Genomic DNA, 14,525 nt, shown 5'->3' on the forward strand with positions numbered 1-14,525 from the left:
ACATTGGATCATTCAGAGATCCTCGCTGAACTTCTGGAGTGAGTTTGCTGCACTGAAAGTAAAGGGGCCGAATCATTTTGCACACCCCACTTTTCAGTTTTTCATTTGCTAAAAAAGTTTAAAATATCCAATAGATTTCGTTCCACTTCACAATTGTGTCCCACTTGTTGGGGATTCTTCACAAAAATTTAAAATTTTATATCTTTATGTTTGAAGCCTGAAATGTGGCAAAAGGTTGAAAAGTTCAAGGGGGCCGAATACTTTCGCAAGGCACTGTATATATATATATATATATATATATATATATATATATATATATATATATATATATATATATATATATATATATATATATATATATATATATACACAGTGAGGAGAGCAACACGATTCTCCAGGTTCTTGTAGACCATCTTTTTTCTTCAACCCCAGTTCCTCTAGAAGTTGGTGGTTCCTTGAGTAATTTCTGCACCTTAGATAGTTTGCCAATTACCAATGGCACTGATGGTCTTTTTAGCTAATATATATATGTATAAGGAGCATTCTTCCCACTGACCACCAATGTAAGAGACATTCTTCCCACTGATCACTAATGAAAGGAGCATTCTTCCCATTCACCACCAATATAAGGATCATTCTCCCCATTCACCACCAACCTAAAGGGGGGGGGTCTTCCTAATGACCACAAATGTAAGCAGAGGTGATGGTGTAAGAGCGGCGTGAGCGTAGACCAGCGGGGGACAATTAAACTTGGGCATAGTTCAGTTCAACCATGTCTAGTGTAAGTTCACCCTTATTGGTTGATTTGGACTTATTGTTGGCTCTAACTTATTGATGTGTTCTAAATGTATTAGTGGCTCTAGACTTATTGATGACTCTAGACTTGTTTGTTTATCTAGACTTATTCTTGGCTCTAGACTTCTTGGTGGCTCTAACCAATTAATGGTTGTAGATTTATTGGTGGTTGTAGACCTAATGGTGGCTCAAGATGTATTGTTTTTTTTTTTAGATTTATAGGTGGCTCTATATTTGTTGGCCTCTTTAGACGCATTGGTTTATCCAGACTTATTGGTGGCTCTAACCCAGCCTTTCTCAACCTTTTTAACAGAGAGGAACCCTTGAAATAGTTCTCCGGTCTCGAGGAACCCCCTGCTAAAAATTAGAGATCTACAACTTATGATACATTAGTGTGATGGTCAGTGGGAAGAATGGTCCTTACACTTGTGGTCATTGGGAAGAATTACCTCCTTACAGATAGCTAAAAAGATCAATGGTGTTGGTGGGGAACTTATCTGAGAGGCAGAAATGGCCCAATGCTGAAGGAACCCCTACAACCTCTGGAGGAGCCCTAGGGTTCCACAGAACCCTGGTTGAGAATCAGTGGTCTAACCTATTGATGGTTCTAGATTCATTAGTGGCTATAGACTCGATGGTGGCTGTAGACTCAATGGTGGCTCTAGACCTATTGGTTTATCTAGATTCATAGGTGGCTCTGGATTTATTGGTCTCTCTGGACTTATTTGTTTATCTAGACTTATTGGCAGCTCCAGATTTATTGGTGGCTTTAACCTATTGATGGTTATAGATTTACTGTTGGCTCTAGAATGTTGTTTTTTTAGTTTATTTTTTATTTATGGTGCATTAGCATGCATTTTCAAGTCACCTATTGGGAAGTGACCCATCCATGGAAGGGTCAACAACATAGTAACAGCAATTTCTATTTTTCTATCTCTTTACTTTAAGTTGCGTTGCGTTTTGCATGCATTCCCGTGCATTGCATTCAGATGAACAAGACACATAGGCAATCTTCGTTTCCTCGGTATCCTTGCAGTGCCCAGTATTGATCTGGTGCACAAAACTGCAGGTCCCTGTACAAGGTGTGAATGCGCCCCTGGGGTTGTGACCAATGGGACAGGATAGATATATGGGAGATGCCATTGCTTTGACTTTAGTAACTTGGAACAAGCTGGGTCACTGGTCTTGACTTGACTGTCTGTGTACTTTTTTCATGGCTTGCTCCAACTAGTGAAGATGGAGATGGCAGGTATGGATTTTACACTCGTAGGCCTCATTTATGCAGGTGATGAGGCCCATAGACTGAGAATGAGCTACTTGTTTATACAGCTTCAGGTGGTGGAGGCAACCTATGGAGGTGTATGAGGACACAGAGGCTGCACAAACATATGAGTGTGGGTGAGTGGCCCCAAATGCAGACAGTGTGTGTGTGTTTGAGGCCGCTCATCCGCCTGCTTACCTGTCAAGTTAGGACAAGCGACTGTGTCTTTGCAGCCGTCATGTCCCCATATACTTCCATGGGTTGCCTGTGCACAGCACCTTGCGGCTCCAGCCACCTAAATGGCCCATTCACGGTCTGAGTCATTGTGACCATGTGAATGAGGCCCTAAAACCAAGTAACCAATGGCAAGCCTCTAGTTTTTCTTTTCTTGACAGGTCCCCTTGAAAGGCAAAATGCTCAGTTTTGACTGCAGTGTGATTTATTATTTTATTATTATTTTATATATACAGTGTGTGTGTGTGTGTGTGTGTATATATATATATATATATATATATATATATATATATATATATATATATATATATATATATATATATATATATATATATATATATATATTGAAATTTTCCACATTTTGTCATGTTACAACCAAAAATGTAAGTGTATTTTATTGGGATTTTATGTGATAGACCAACATAAAGTGGTACATACATTATCTCACAAAAGTAAGTACACCCCTCACATTTTTGTAAATCTTTTCTTCTCTCTTTTCATGTGACAACACTGAAGAAATAACACTTGTCTACAATGTAAAGTAGTGAGTGTACAGCTTGTATAACAGTGTCAATTTGCCGTCTCCTCAAAATAAATCAACACACAGCCATTAATGTCTAAACGGCTGGCAACAAAAGTCAGTACACCCCTAAGTGAAAATGTTTAAATTGGGCCCAAAGTGTCAATATATTGTGTGGCCGCCATTATTTTCCAGCACTGCCTTCACCCTCTTGGGCATGGAGTTCACCAGAACTTCACAGGTCGCCACTGGAGTCCTCTTCCCCTCCCCCATGATGACATCACGGAGCTGGTGGATGTTGGAGACCTTGCTCTCACCCGCGAGGGGCCCTCTAATTTTCCTAACCCTATGTCCACTTGGATGGTGGGGCTACCACCTCCACTCACGGCGCAGGCGCCGTTCATCTTCGGAGATTTTCCAGGCACTATCTGCCAGAACACCGGCAGCACTCATGCAGCCCCAGACCATGACACTCCCACCACCATGCCTGACTGTAGACAAGACACACTTGTCTTTGTCCTCCTCACCTGGTTGCCCCCACACACGCTTGTCACCATCTGACACCAATTACGTTTATCTTGGTCTCATCAGACCACAGGACATGGTTCCAGTAATCCATGTCCTTAGTCTGCTTGTGTTCAGCAAACTGTTTGCGGGCTTTCTTATGCATCATCTTTAGAAGAGGCTTCCTTCTGGGACAACAGCCATGCAGACCAATTTGATGCAGTGTGCGGCGTATGGTCTGAGCACTGACAGGCTGAACCCCCCCACCCCTACAAACTCTGCAGCAATGCTGGCAGCACTCATACGTCTATTTCCCAAAGACAACCTCTCGATATGACGCTGAGCACGTGACCTCAACTTCTTTGGACCATGGCAAGGCCTGTTCTGAGTGGAACCTGTCCTGTTATACCGCTGTATGGTCTTGGCCACCGTGCTGTAGCTCAGTTTCAGGGTCTTGGCAATCTTCTTATAGCCTAGGCCATCTTTATGTAGAGCAACAATTCTTATCTTCAGATCTTCAGAGAGTTCTTTGCCATGAATTGCCATGTTGAACTTCCAGTGATGAGTATGAGAGAGTGAGAGCGATAACACCAAATTTAACACACCTGCTCCCTATTCCCACCTTAGACCTTTTAACACTAATGAGTCACATGACACCGGGGAGGGAAAATGGCTAATTGGGCCCATGTCTCACAGTGGGGATGGTGTGTTCAGGGGGATGGGCAGTGTTAGTTTTCCCCACACATAGCGTTTTGCTTTTAGGCCATAAATTTGAATTTTGGTCTCATCTGACCAGATCACCTTCTTCCACATGTTTGCTGCCCCCTCCCCCACATGGCTTCTCACAAACTACAAACAGGACTTCTTATGACTTTCTTTCTCCAATGTCTTTCTTCTTGTCACTCTTCCATAAAGGGCAGATTTGTGGAGAGACGACTAATAGTTGTCCTGTGGACAGATTCTCCCCCCTGAGCTGTGGATCTCTGCAGCTCCTCCAGAGTCACCATGGACCTCTTGGCTCTTCTCTGATGAATGCTCTCCTTGCCCGGCCCGGTCAGTTTAGGTGGACGGCCATGTCTTGGTAGGTTTGCGGTTGTGCCCATACTCTTTCCATTTTCCGATGATGGATTGAACAGAGCTCCGTGAGATGTTCAAAGCTTGGGAGATTTTTTTTATAACCTAACCCTGCTTTATACTTCTCCACAACTTTATCCCTGACCTGTCTGGTGTGTTCCTCGGCCTTTGTGATGCTGTTTCTTCACTAAGGTTCTCCAACAAACCTCTGAGGGCTTCACAGAACAGCTGTATTTATACTGAGATTACATTACACACAGGTGGACTCTAATTACGAATTTAGGTGACTTCTGAAGGCAGTTGGCTCCGCTAGATTTTAGTTAGGGGTATCAGAGTAAAGGGGGCTGAATACAAATGCCCCCCCCCCCCCACACTTTTCACATATTTATTTGTAAAAAAATGTTGAAAATCATTTATCATTTTCCTTCCACTTAAATTATGTGCCAATTTGTGTTGGTTTTTTTACATAAAATACCAATAAAATCAATTTAGGCTTTTCATTGTCACATGACAAAATGTGGAAAATTTCAAGGGGTATGAATACTTTTTCAAGGCACTGTATCAGTACAATAGTCATCAGTGCATTATAAAGACATGGAGGACATCCCATTGATTACTCATAGATGAGAATGAACATTTACTTCCATTTGTGGTACATAATACTCAGTATGAGAAACCCCCAAAGGGTTGCTCATGCCGTTTGTGTTCCATGCTGGGGTGGGTTATCTGGATTTTTCACACTGAGAAGGGATGTCCCTGCTTGTCAAAACTGAAATCCGGGCAGATATAAAAGACACAATAATTCATCTTTGTAATCATTAATACATCAATAAATGTATTTTTAAAATACAAACATTGTAAGTACCTGAATGTAACTTGGCATCGGCCTCTTGCAGTCATTGGCAGAGGACAGGTGTGGGATGTTACATGGTGTAGTGGATGGCAGAGGACAGGTGTGAGATGGTACATGGTGTAGTGATTGGCACAGGTTAGGTGTGGGATGTTACATGGTGTAGTGGTTGGCGGAGGACAGGTATGAGATGTTACATGGTGTAGTGGATGGCAGAGGACAGGTGTGAAATGGTTCATGGTGTAGTGGTTGGCAGAGGACAGGTGTGGGATGTTACATGCTGTAGTGGTTGGCAGAGGACAGGTGTGAGATGTTACATGGTGTAGTGAGTAGCAGAGGACAGGTGTGAGATGCTACATGGTGTAGTGGTTGGCGGAGGACAGGTGTGAGATGCTACATGGTGTAGTGGTTGGCGGAGGACAGGTGTGGGATGTTACATGGTGTAGTGGATGGCAGAGGACAGGTGTGAGATGGTACATGGTGTAGTGGTTGGCGGAGGACAGGTTTGAGATGTTACATGGTGTAGTGGTTGGCAGAGGACAGGTATGAGATGCTACATGGTGCAGTGGTTGGCAGAAGACCGGTGTGAGATGGTTCATGGTGTAGTGGTTGGCAGAGGACAGGTGTGGGATGTTACATGGTGTAGTGGTTGGCAGAGGACAGGTATGAGATGCTACATGGTGTAGTGGTTGGTCGGAGGACAGGTATGGGATGTTACATGGTGTAGTGGTTGGCAGAGGACAGGTGTGAGATAGTACATGGTGTAGTGGTTGGCAGAGGACAGGTATGAGATGCTACATGGTGTAGTGGTTGGCAGAGGACAGGTGTGAGATGTTACATGGTGTAGTGGATGGCAGAGGACAGGTGTAGGATGTTACATGGTGTAGTGGTTGGCAGAGGACAGGTGTGGGATGTTATATGGTGTAGTGGTTGGCAGAGGACAGGTGTGAGATGTTACATGGTGTAGTGGATGGCAGAGGACAGGTGTAGGATGTTACATGGTGCAGTGGTTGGCGGAGGACAGGTGTGGGATTTTACATGGTGTAGTAGATGGCAGAGGACAGGTGTGGGATGTTACATGGTGTAGTGGTTGACGGAGGACAGGTGTGGGATGTTACATGGTGTAGTGAGTAGCAGAGGACAGGTGTAGGATGTTACATGGTGTAGTGGTTGGCGGAGGACAGGTGTGGGATGTTACATGGTGTAGTGGTTGGCGGAGGACAGGTGTGAGATGGTACACGGTGTAGTGAGTAGCAGAGGACAGGTGTGGGATGTTACATGGTGTAGTGGTTGACGGAGGACAGGTGTGGGATGTTACATGGTGTAGTGGTTGGCGGAGGACAGGTGTGAGATGGTACATGGTGTAGTGGTTGGCGGAGGACAGGTATGAGATGGTACATGGTGTAGTGGTTGGCGGAGGACAGGTGTGAGATGGTACATGGTGTAGTGGTTGGCGGAGGACAGGTGTGAGAGGGTACATGGTGTAGTGGTTGGCAGAGGACAGGTGTGGGATGTTACATGGTGTAGTGGTTGGCGGAGGACAGGTGTGAGATGGAACATGGTGTAGTGGTTGGCAGAGGACAGGTGTGAGATGTGACATGGTGTAGTGAGTAGCAGAGGACAGGTGTGAGATGGTACATGGTTTAGTGGTTGGCAGAGTACAGGTGTGAGATGGTACACGGTGTAGTGGTTGGCGGAGGACAGGTGTGGGATGTTACATGGTGTAGTGGTTGGCAGAGGACAGGTGTGAGATGGAACATGGTGTAGTGGTTGGCAGAGGACAGGTGTGGGATGTTGCATGGTGTAGTGGTTGGCAGAGGACAGGTGTGAGATGCTACATGGTGTAGTGGTTGGTCGGAGGACAGATGTGGGATGTTACATGGTGTAGTGGATGGCAGAGGACAGGTGTAGGATGTTACATGGTGTAGTGGTTGGCAGAGGACAGGTGTGGGATGTTATATGGTGTAGTGGTTGGCAGAGGACAGGTGTGAGATGTTACATGGTGTAGTGGATGGCAGAGGACAGGTGTAGGATGCTACATGGTGTAGTGGTTGGCGGAGGACAGGTGTGGGATGTTACATGGTGTAGTGGTTGGCGGAGGACAGGTGTGGGATGTTACATGGTGTAGTGGTTGGCGGAGGACAGGTGTGGGATGTTACATGGTGTAGTGGTTGGCGGAGGACAGGTGTGGGATGTTACATGGTGTAGTGGTTGGCGGAGGACAGGTGTGGGATGTTACATGGTGTAGTGGTTGGCGGAGGACAGGTGTGAGATGGTACATGGTGTAGTGGTTGGCGGAGGACAGGTGTGAGATGGTACATGGTGTAGTGGTTGGCGGAGGACAGGTGTGAGAGGGTACATGGTGTAGTGGTTGGCAGAGGACAGGTGTGGGATGTTACATGGTGTAGTGGTTGGCGGAGGACAGGTGCGGGATGTTACATGGTGTAGTGGTTTGGCGGAGGACAGGTGTGAGATGGTACATGGTGTAGTGGTTGGCGGAGGACAGGTGTGAGATGGTACATGGTGTAGTGGTTGGCGGAGGACAGGTGTGAGAGGGTACATGGTGTAGTGGTTGGCAGAGGACAGGTGTGGGATGTTACATGGTGTAGTGGTTGGCGGAGGACAGGTGTGAGATGGAACATGGTGTAGTGGTTGGCAGAAGACAGGTGTGAGATGTTACATGGTGTAGTGATTGGCAGAGGACAGGTGTGAGATGGTACATGGTGTAGTGGTTGGCAGAGTACAGGTGTGAGATGGTACACGGTGTAGTGGTTGGCGGAGGACAGGTGTGGGATGTTACATGGTGTAGTGGTTGGCAGAGGACAGGTGTGAGATGTTACATGGTGTAGTGATTGGCAGAGGACAGGTGTGAGATGGTACATGGTGTAGTGATTGGCAGAGGACAGGTGTGAGATGGTACATGGTGTAGTGGTTGGCAGAGGACAGGTGTGAGATGGTACACGGTGTAGTGGTTGGCGGAGGACAGGTGTGGGATGGTACACGGTGTAGTGGTTGGCGGAGGACAGGTGTGGGATGTTACATGGTGTAGTGGTTGGCAGAGGACAGGTGTAGGATGTTACATGGTGTAGTGGTTGGCAGAGGACAGGTGTGAGATGGTACATGGTGTAGTGGTTGGCAGAGGACAGGTGTGAGATGGTACACGGTGTAGTGGTTGGCGGAGGACAGGTGTGGGATGTTACATGGTGTAGTGGTTGGCAGAGGACAGGTGTAGGATGTTACATGGTGTAGTGGTTGGCAGAGGACAGGTGTGAGATGTTACATGGTGTAGTGATTGGCAGAGGACAGGTGTGAGATGTTACATGGTGTAGTGAGTAGCAGAGGACAGGTGTGAGATGTTACATGGTGTAGTGGTTGGCAGAGGACAGGTGTAGGATGTTACATGGTGTAGTGGTTGGCAGAGGACAGGTGTGAGATGTTACATGGTGTAGTGGTTGGCAGAGGACAGGCGTGAGATGTTACATGGTGTAGTGATTGGCAGAGGACAGGTGTAGAATGTTACATGGTGTAGTGGTTGGCAGAGGACAGGTATGAGATGCTACATGGTGTAGTGATTGGCAGAGGACAGGTATGGGATGTTGCATGGTGCAGTGGTTGGCCGAGGACAGGCGTGAGATGTCACATGGTGTAGTGATTGGCAGAGGACAGGTGTAGAATGTTACATGGTGTAGTGGATGGCAGAGGACAGGTGTGAGATGGTACTTGGTGTAGTGGTTGGCAGAAGACAGGTGTGAGATGGTTCATGGTGTAGTGGTTGGCAGAGACAGGTGTGGGATGTTACATGGTGTAGTGGTTGGCAGAGGACAGGTGTGGGATGGTACATGGTGTAGTGGTTGGCAGAGACAGGTGTGGGATGTTACATGGTGTAGTGGTTGGCAGAGACAGGTGTGGGATGTTACATGGTGTAGTGGTTGGCAGAGGACAGGTGTGAGATGGTACATGGTGTAGTGGTTGGTGGAGGACAGGTGTGAGATGGTACATGGTTTAGTGGTTGGCGGAGGACAGGTATGGGATGTTGGATGGTGTAGTGATTGGCAGAGGACAGGTGTACAATGTTACATGGTGCAGTGGTTGGCAGAGGACAGGTATGAGATGCTACATGGTGCAGTGGTTGGCAGAAGACAGGTGTGAGATGGTTCATGGTGTAGTAGTTGGCAGAGGACAGGTGTGGGATGTTGGATGGTGTAGTGGTTGGCAGATGGCATATAGAGTTTTAATTGTGAGAAGCTGATTAGTACAGTGATTAATAGAAAGGGGGATGTTTTAGCGGCTGTATAATAGTCACTCACTTGCAGTGGGGCGGTATAATATAAGGAAGTTACACATTGGATATGAGAGGTTGTGTAATTCAGATATTGGGATTAGTAGATATTGGGGGAAATATTACACATAGTGCACACCGCTTTCTATTCATCTTCTCAATCTGCTTTCTTGTAGTTTTGTTTTATCATCAACTTTAACCATGAAAATCAGAAGCCATTGGAGCTCCGCACAGAGGATTCCAAGGACTGCGATGAGTGGATATCGGCGATCTCACGAGCCAGGTACAGTGTACACCTTCCACACACACCCCATGTCCGCACACCCCATGTCCGCACACCCCATGTCCACACGCACCCCATGTCCACACGCACCCCATGTCCACACGCACCCCATGTCCACACGCACCCCATGTCCACACGCACCCCATGTCCATACGCACCCCATGTCCACACGCACCCCATGTCCACACGCACCCCATGTCCACACGCACCCCATGTCCACACGCACCCCATGTCCACACGCACCCCATGTCCACACGCACCCCATGTCCACGCACCCCATGTCCACGCACCCCATGTCCACACACCTCATGTCCACAAACCCCATGTCCACACGCATCCCATTTGTACAGGCACCCCATATGTACACGCACCCCATATGTACACACACCCCATATGTACACACACCCCATGTACACACAGCCCATATGTACACGCACACCATGTCCACACACTCCATATACACAGTACTAGCAGCTTGCGTTCTCTGCACATTGGGTATAATGCAGTTTGTGTTCCCATTAAGAAAATAAATGCAAGATGCATCGTCTACACAGATCTGTATTATTTTACTTGGTGAACTTCAGAAATATGTTGTATTATGTTATTCCATAAAGTAATAAGTGTAAATAACATCCACGCTACAAAATATTCCATAATCTCTGATATGTTTGATCCCTGTGACCTATCCAATGGTTGCCAAACTGTTGCCCAAAGTGTAAACTTTGAAAGGTATACAGCTGGGGGACAGGAAACTCCAGAGAAGGAGTAATGATAAAAAAATTTGAGGCGTTACCCAATAATCTTCCAGCTGCACAAGTCCGGTGGTACCCCAATCAAGGGGAGGATTAGATCGTAATGGGTAGTATTAGTTAGAAACCAACCTTAACCCCTTGCCGCCGAACGTACGCAGATGTGCGTACTCGGCTTCCAGGGGTTATACCGGGATGATGTCCGCAGCTGCAGGCATCATCCCGGTACCGTTTTTCAGAGCGGGCAATTGGCTTTCCTGCCATAACAACCGATGCGGCTAAAAGCTGCTCAGCTGTTATGCCGGAGGAGAGGGAGGGGACGCCCCCCCCCCCTCCCGCTGCTTTTACCGGGGCTCCCGTTCAATCAGGAGCACCAATGCATGATCCGCCGCTTCCAGCGGTTACGGAGGGACTGGAATGAAGCCGTGAGTCATGACGTCACTTCCCGTTTACTCGGCTGCCAATGACGCCGGATTTAAAAATATATACAGTATTCAAAAAAACGGCGATCTGAATACTTTGAAGTGTAAAGGAGGGATTGGAGGTCTTTTAGACCCCCGATCCCTCCATAAGAGGACCTGTCACCACCTATTACTGTCACAAGGGATGTTTACATTCCTTGTGACAGCAATAAAAGTGATCAAAAATGTATTTATTAAAAAAAAACACAATTTATTAATTTTAAAATAAATAAGAAAAATGTTTTATTAATGCGACCCCCCCCCCTCGCCGCAAACTCGCGCAGCAAAGAAAACGCATACGGAAGTTGCGCCCGCATATGTAAATGGTGTTCAAATCACACATCTCAGGTATCGATCGTCAGGGCGAGAGCAATAATTCTAGCATTAGACCTCCTCTGTAACTCTAACCTGGTAACTGAATTTTTTTTTTAAAGCGCCACCTATTGATGTTTTTAGGTACCGTAGTTTGTCGTCATTCCACGAGTGCGTGCAATTATAAAGCGTGACATGTTTGGTATCTATGTACTCGGCGTAACATTATCGTTCACATTATGCAAAAAAATTGGGCTCATTTTACTGTTTCGTTTTTTTAAAATTCATGAAAGTGTCCCTTTTCCCAAAAAGTGGCGTTTAAAACACCGCTGCGCAAATACCGTGTGACATAAAATATTGCAACAATCGCGGTTTTATTCTCTAGAGTCTCTGATTAAAAAAAAAAAATATATATATATATATATATATATATATATATATATATATATATAATGTTTGGGGGTTCCAAGTAATTTTCTAGCAAAAAATATGGATTTTAACTTGTAAACACCAAATGTCAAAAATAGGCTTAGTCATGAAAGGGTTAATATATATATATATATATATATATATATATATATGGTCCAATGAGAAGAATGCTTCTTAGCCCTTGTACACGCGGTCGGACATTCTGACAACCAAATCCGTTTTTGACGGATTTTGTCCAAAACTGTTGCATACACACGGTCGGACAAAGTTGTCGGAAAATCCGATTGTACATAACGTGATGATGTTATTTCGTTACGATGGGACTACGTTCAGGCTAGTAGCCAATAGCTTTGGTCTAGGAATTTGATCTGAGCATGCGTGGCACTTTGTCCGTCGCAGTAGGCTACACATGATCGGAGTATTTTGTTGGAAAATTTTACGGACAAGTTGGAAAACTTGGTCCGTCGGATACTCAGACGGAAACAGTCCGATGGAGACCACACACAGTCGGAATATCCGACAACATGGTCCGATAGGACACATTCCGACGGAATATCCGACCGTGTGTACAAGGGCTTTGGGTCATTGGGAAGAATTACCCCCCTTACAGATATCTAAAAAGATCAGCGGTGTCCTTGAGAACTTACCTGAGAGGCAGAAATTGACCATTGTTCAGGGAACCCCCTAGCAATATCTAGAGGAACCCAAGGATTCCAAGGAACCCTGGTTGCGAAACCCTGCCTTAGAGAATAAGTGCGCTTATCCTTTAACCACTTGCTTACTGGGCACTTAAACCCCCTCCTGCCCAGACCAATTTTCAGCTTTCAGCGCTGATGCACTTTGAATGACAATTGCTCGGCCATACAACACTGTACCCAAATGACATTTTTATCATTTTTTTCCCACAAATAGAGCTTTCTTTTGGTGGTATTTAATTACAGATCGGAGTTTTATTTTTTGCTAAGCGAAAAAAAAAAAAAAAAAATTTTCTTAGTTTGTTATAAAATTTTGCAAACAGGTCATTTTTCTCCTTCATTGAAATGCGCTGATGAGGCGGCACTGGTGGGCACTGATAGGCTGCACTGGTGGGCACTGATAGGCACAGTTAAGGCGGCACTAATAGGCACAGATAAGGTGGCACCAATAGGCACAGATAAGGCAGTACTGATAAGATGGGCACTGATGGGTGGCACGGATGGGTGGCACTAAGGGGCACTGATAGATGGGACTGATGGGCACTGATAGGTGGCACTGATAGATGGCACTAATAGGTGGCACTGCTGGGCACTGATGGGCGGCACTGATGGGCACTGGTAGATGACACTGATGGGCACGGATTAGTGGCACTGGGGTGCAGCACTGTTGTTGAGGCAGATTTTGGGCACTGATGGGTGGCACTGTGGGCACTGATGGGTGGCACTGTGGGCACTGATGGGGGGCACTTTTTTATTAGTTAGGTGGCACTGGCAGGGGGCAGGTGGGCACAGATAAGGTGGCCGTGATCGGGACTGATGTCCCGATCACGGGCGCCGGTGATTGGCTCTTTTTTTTTCAGCGCGAGGTGGAAAAATAGCTGATTACCGGCTCTGTTGTGTCAAATGATCAGCTGTCATTGGCTGACAGCTGATCACGTGGTAAGGGGTCGGGATCGATCCCTTGCTCCGATCCGTGATCAGGCGAGTCTCATAGACTCGCTGATCACAGAGCGCGCCCCTCAGGGGGTGCGCAGGCCGCTCGTGCACGGGACAACATCAATAGACATAGTCCCGGGCAAAGCAGGTCCGTGCTGTAGCCGTCATTCGGCTATAGCGCGGATCCCTAGTGGTCAAGGCAGTGATTCTCAACCAGGGTTCCTCCAGAGGTTGTAGGGGTTCCTTCAGCATTGGACAATTTCTGCCTCTCAGATAAGTTCCCACCGACACCATTGATCTTTTTAGCGATATTTTAGGAGATAATTGTTCCCACTGACCATCACACTAATGTATCATGAGTTGTAGATTTCTAATTTTTAGTAGGGGGTTTCCCCGAGACCGGAGAATTATTTCAAGGGTTCCTCTGTGTTGAAAAGGTTGAGAAAGGCTGCTTTAAGGGATGGCCATTGCTAGGAAAAAATATCCCCTTTTGGATGGAAAAACCATTTAAGGAGAATGTTATGTAAGATGAGGCTGCAGAACACAATGTGAAGATGAGCTGCACCCTTCCTACCGATGGTCTGTCGGAGGAGATTATTGGGCTGACAATCAAGAGCGCACATTCATGAGGCACTGAAGTGTAAAGGAATGAAGAACGCTACAGGCATATCCTTCTCCGCCACACCTATCCTCACCTGTACACCTGTACATGGCGGCAGCTGGAGGGACACGTTTCTTGCTGGATGCACAATACTGTACAGTCAGGCTTAACCGCTTTCCTACCCGAGCAATCCTTTAGGTTTTCACACATGTTGAAAATCCACATTTTCTTTTTTTTTTTGCTAGAAAATTATTTAACCACTTTTAGGCCCGGACCATTTTGCTGGCCAAAGACCAGACCACTTTTTGCGATTCGGCACTGCGTCGCTTTAACTGACAATTGCGCGGTCGTGCGACGTGGCTCCCAAACAAAATTGACGTCCTTTTTTTTCCCCCCCCACAAATAGAGCTTTCTTTTGGTGGTATTTGATCACCTCTGCAGGTTTTTATTTTTTGCACTATAAACAAAAATAGAGCGACTATTTTGAAAAAAACGCATTATTTTTTTTACTTTTTGTTATAATAAATATCCCCCACAAATAT

At 46.1% G+C, this 14,525-nt stretch overlaps 1 protein-coding gene across 1 annotated transcript in view; it reads left to right on the plus strand.

Moving 5' to 3' along the window:
- Window positions 1-14,525, plus strand: part of RASGRF1 (Ras protein specific guanine nucleotide releasing factor 1) — a 167,675-nt gene that overhangs the window by 13,636 nt on the left and 139,514 nt on the right. The window contains 1 exon segment of the mRNA XM_077472711.1: window positions 9,694-9,800. Coding sequence (XP_077328837.1) covers window positions 9,694-9,800 — 107 coding nt within the window.

The sequence above is a fragment of the Lithobates pipiens genome, unplaced genomic scaffold (genome assembly GCF_037356315.1).
Source record: "Lithobates pipiens isolate NorthernLeopardFrog02 unplaced genomic scaffold, aLitPip1_a1.2 Scaffold_8, whole genome shotgun sequence".
Classification (NCBI taxonomy): domain Eukaryota; kingdom Metazoa; phylum Chordata; class Amphibia; order Anura; family Ranidae; genus Lithobates; species Lithobates pipiens.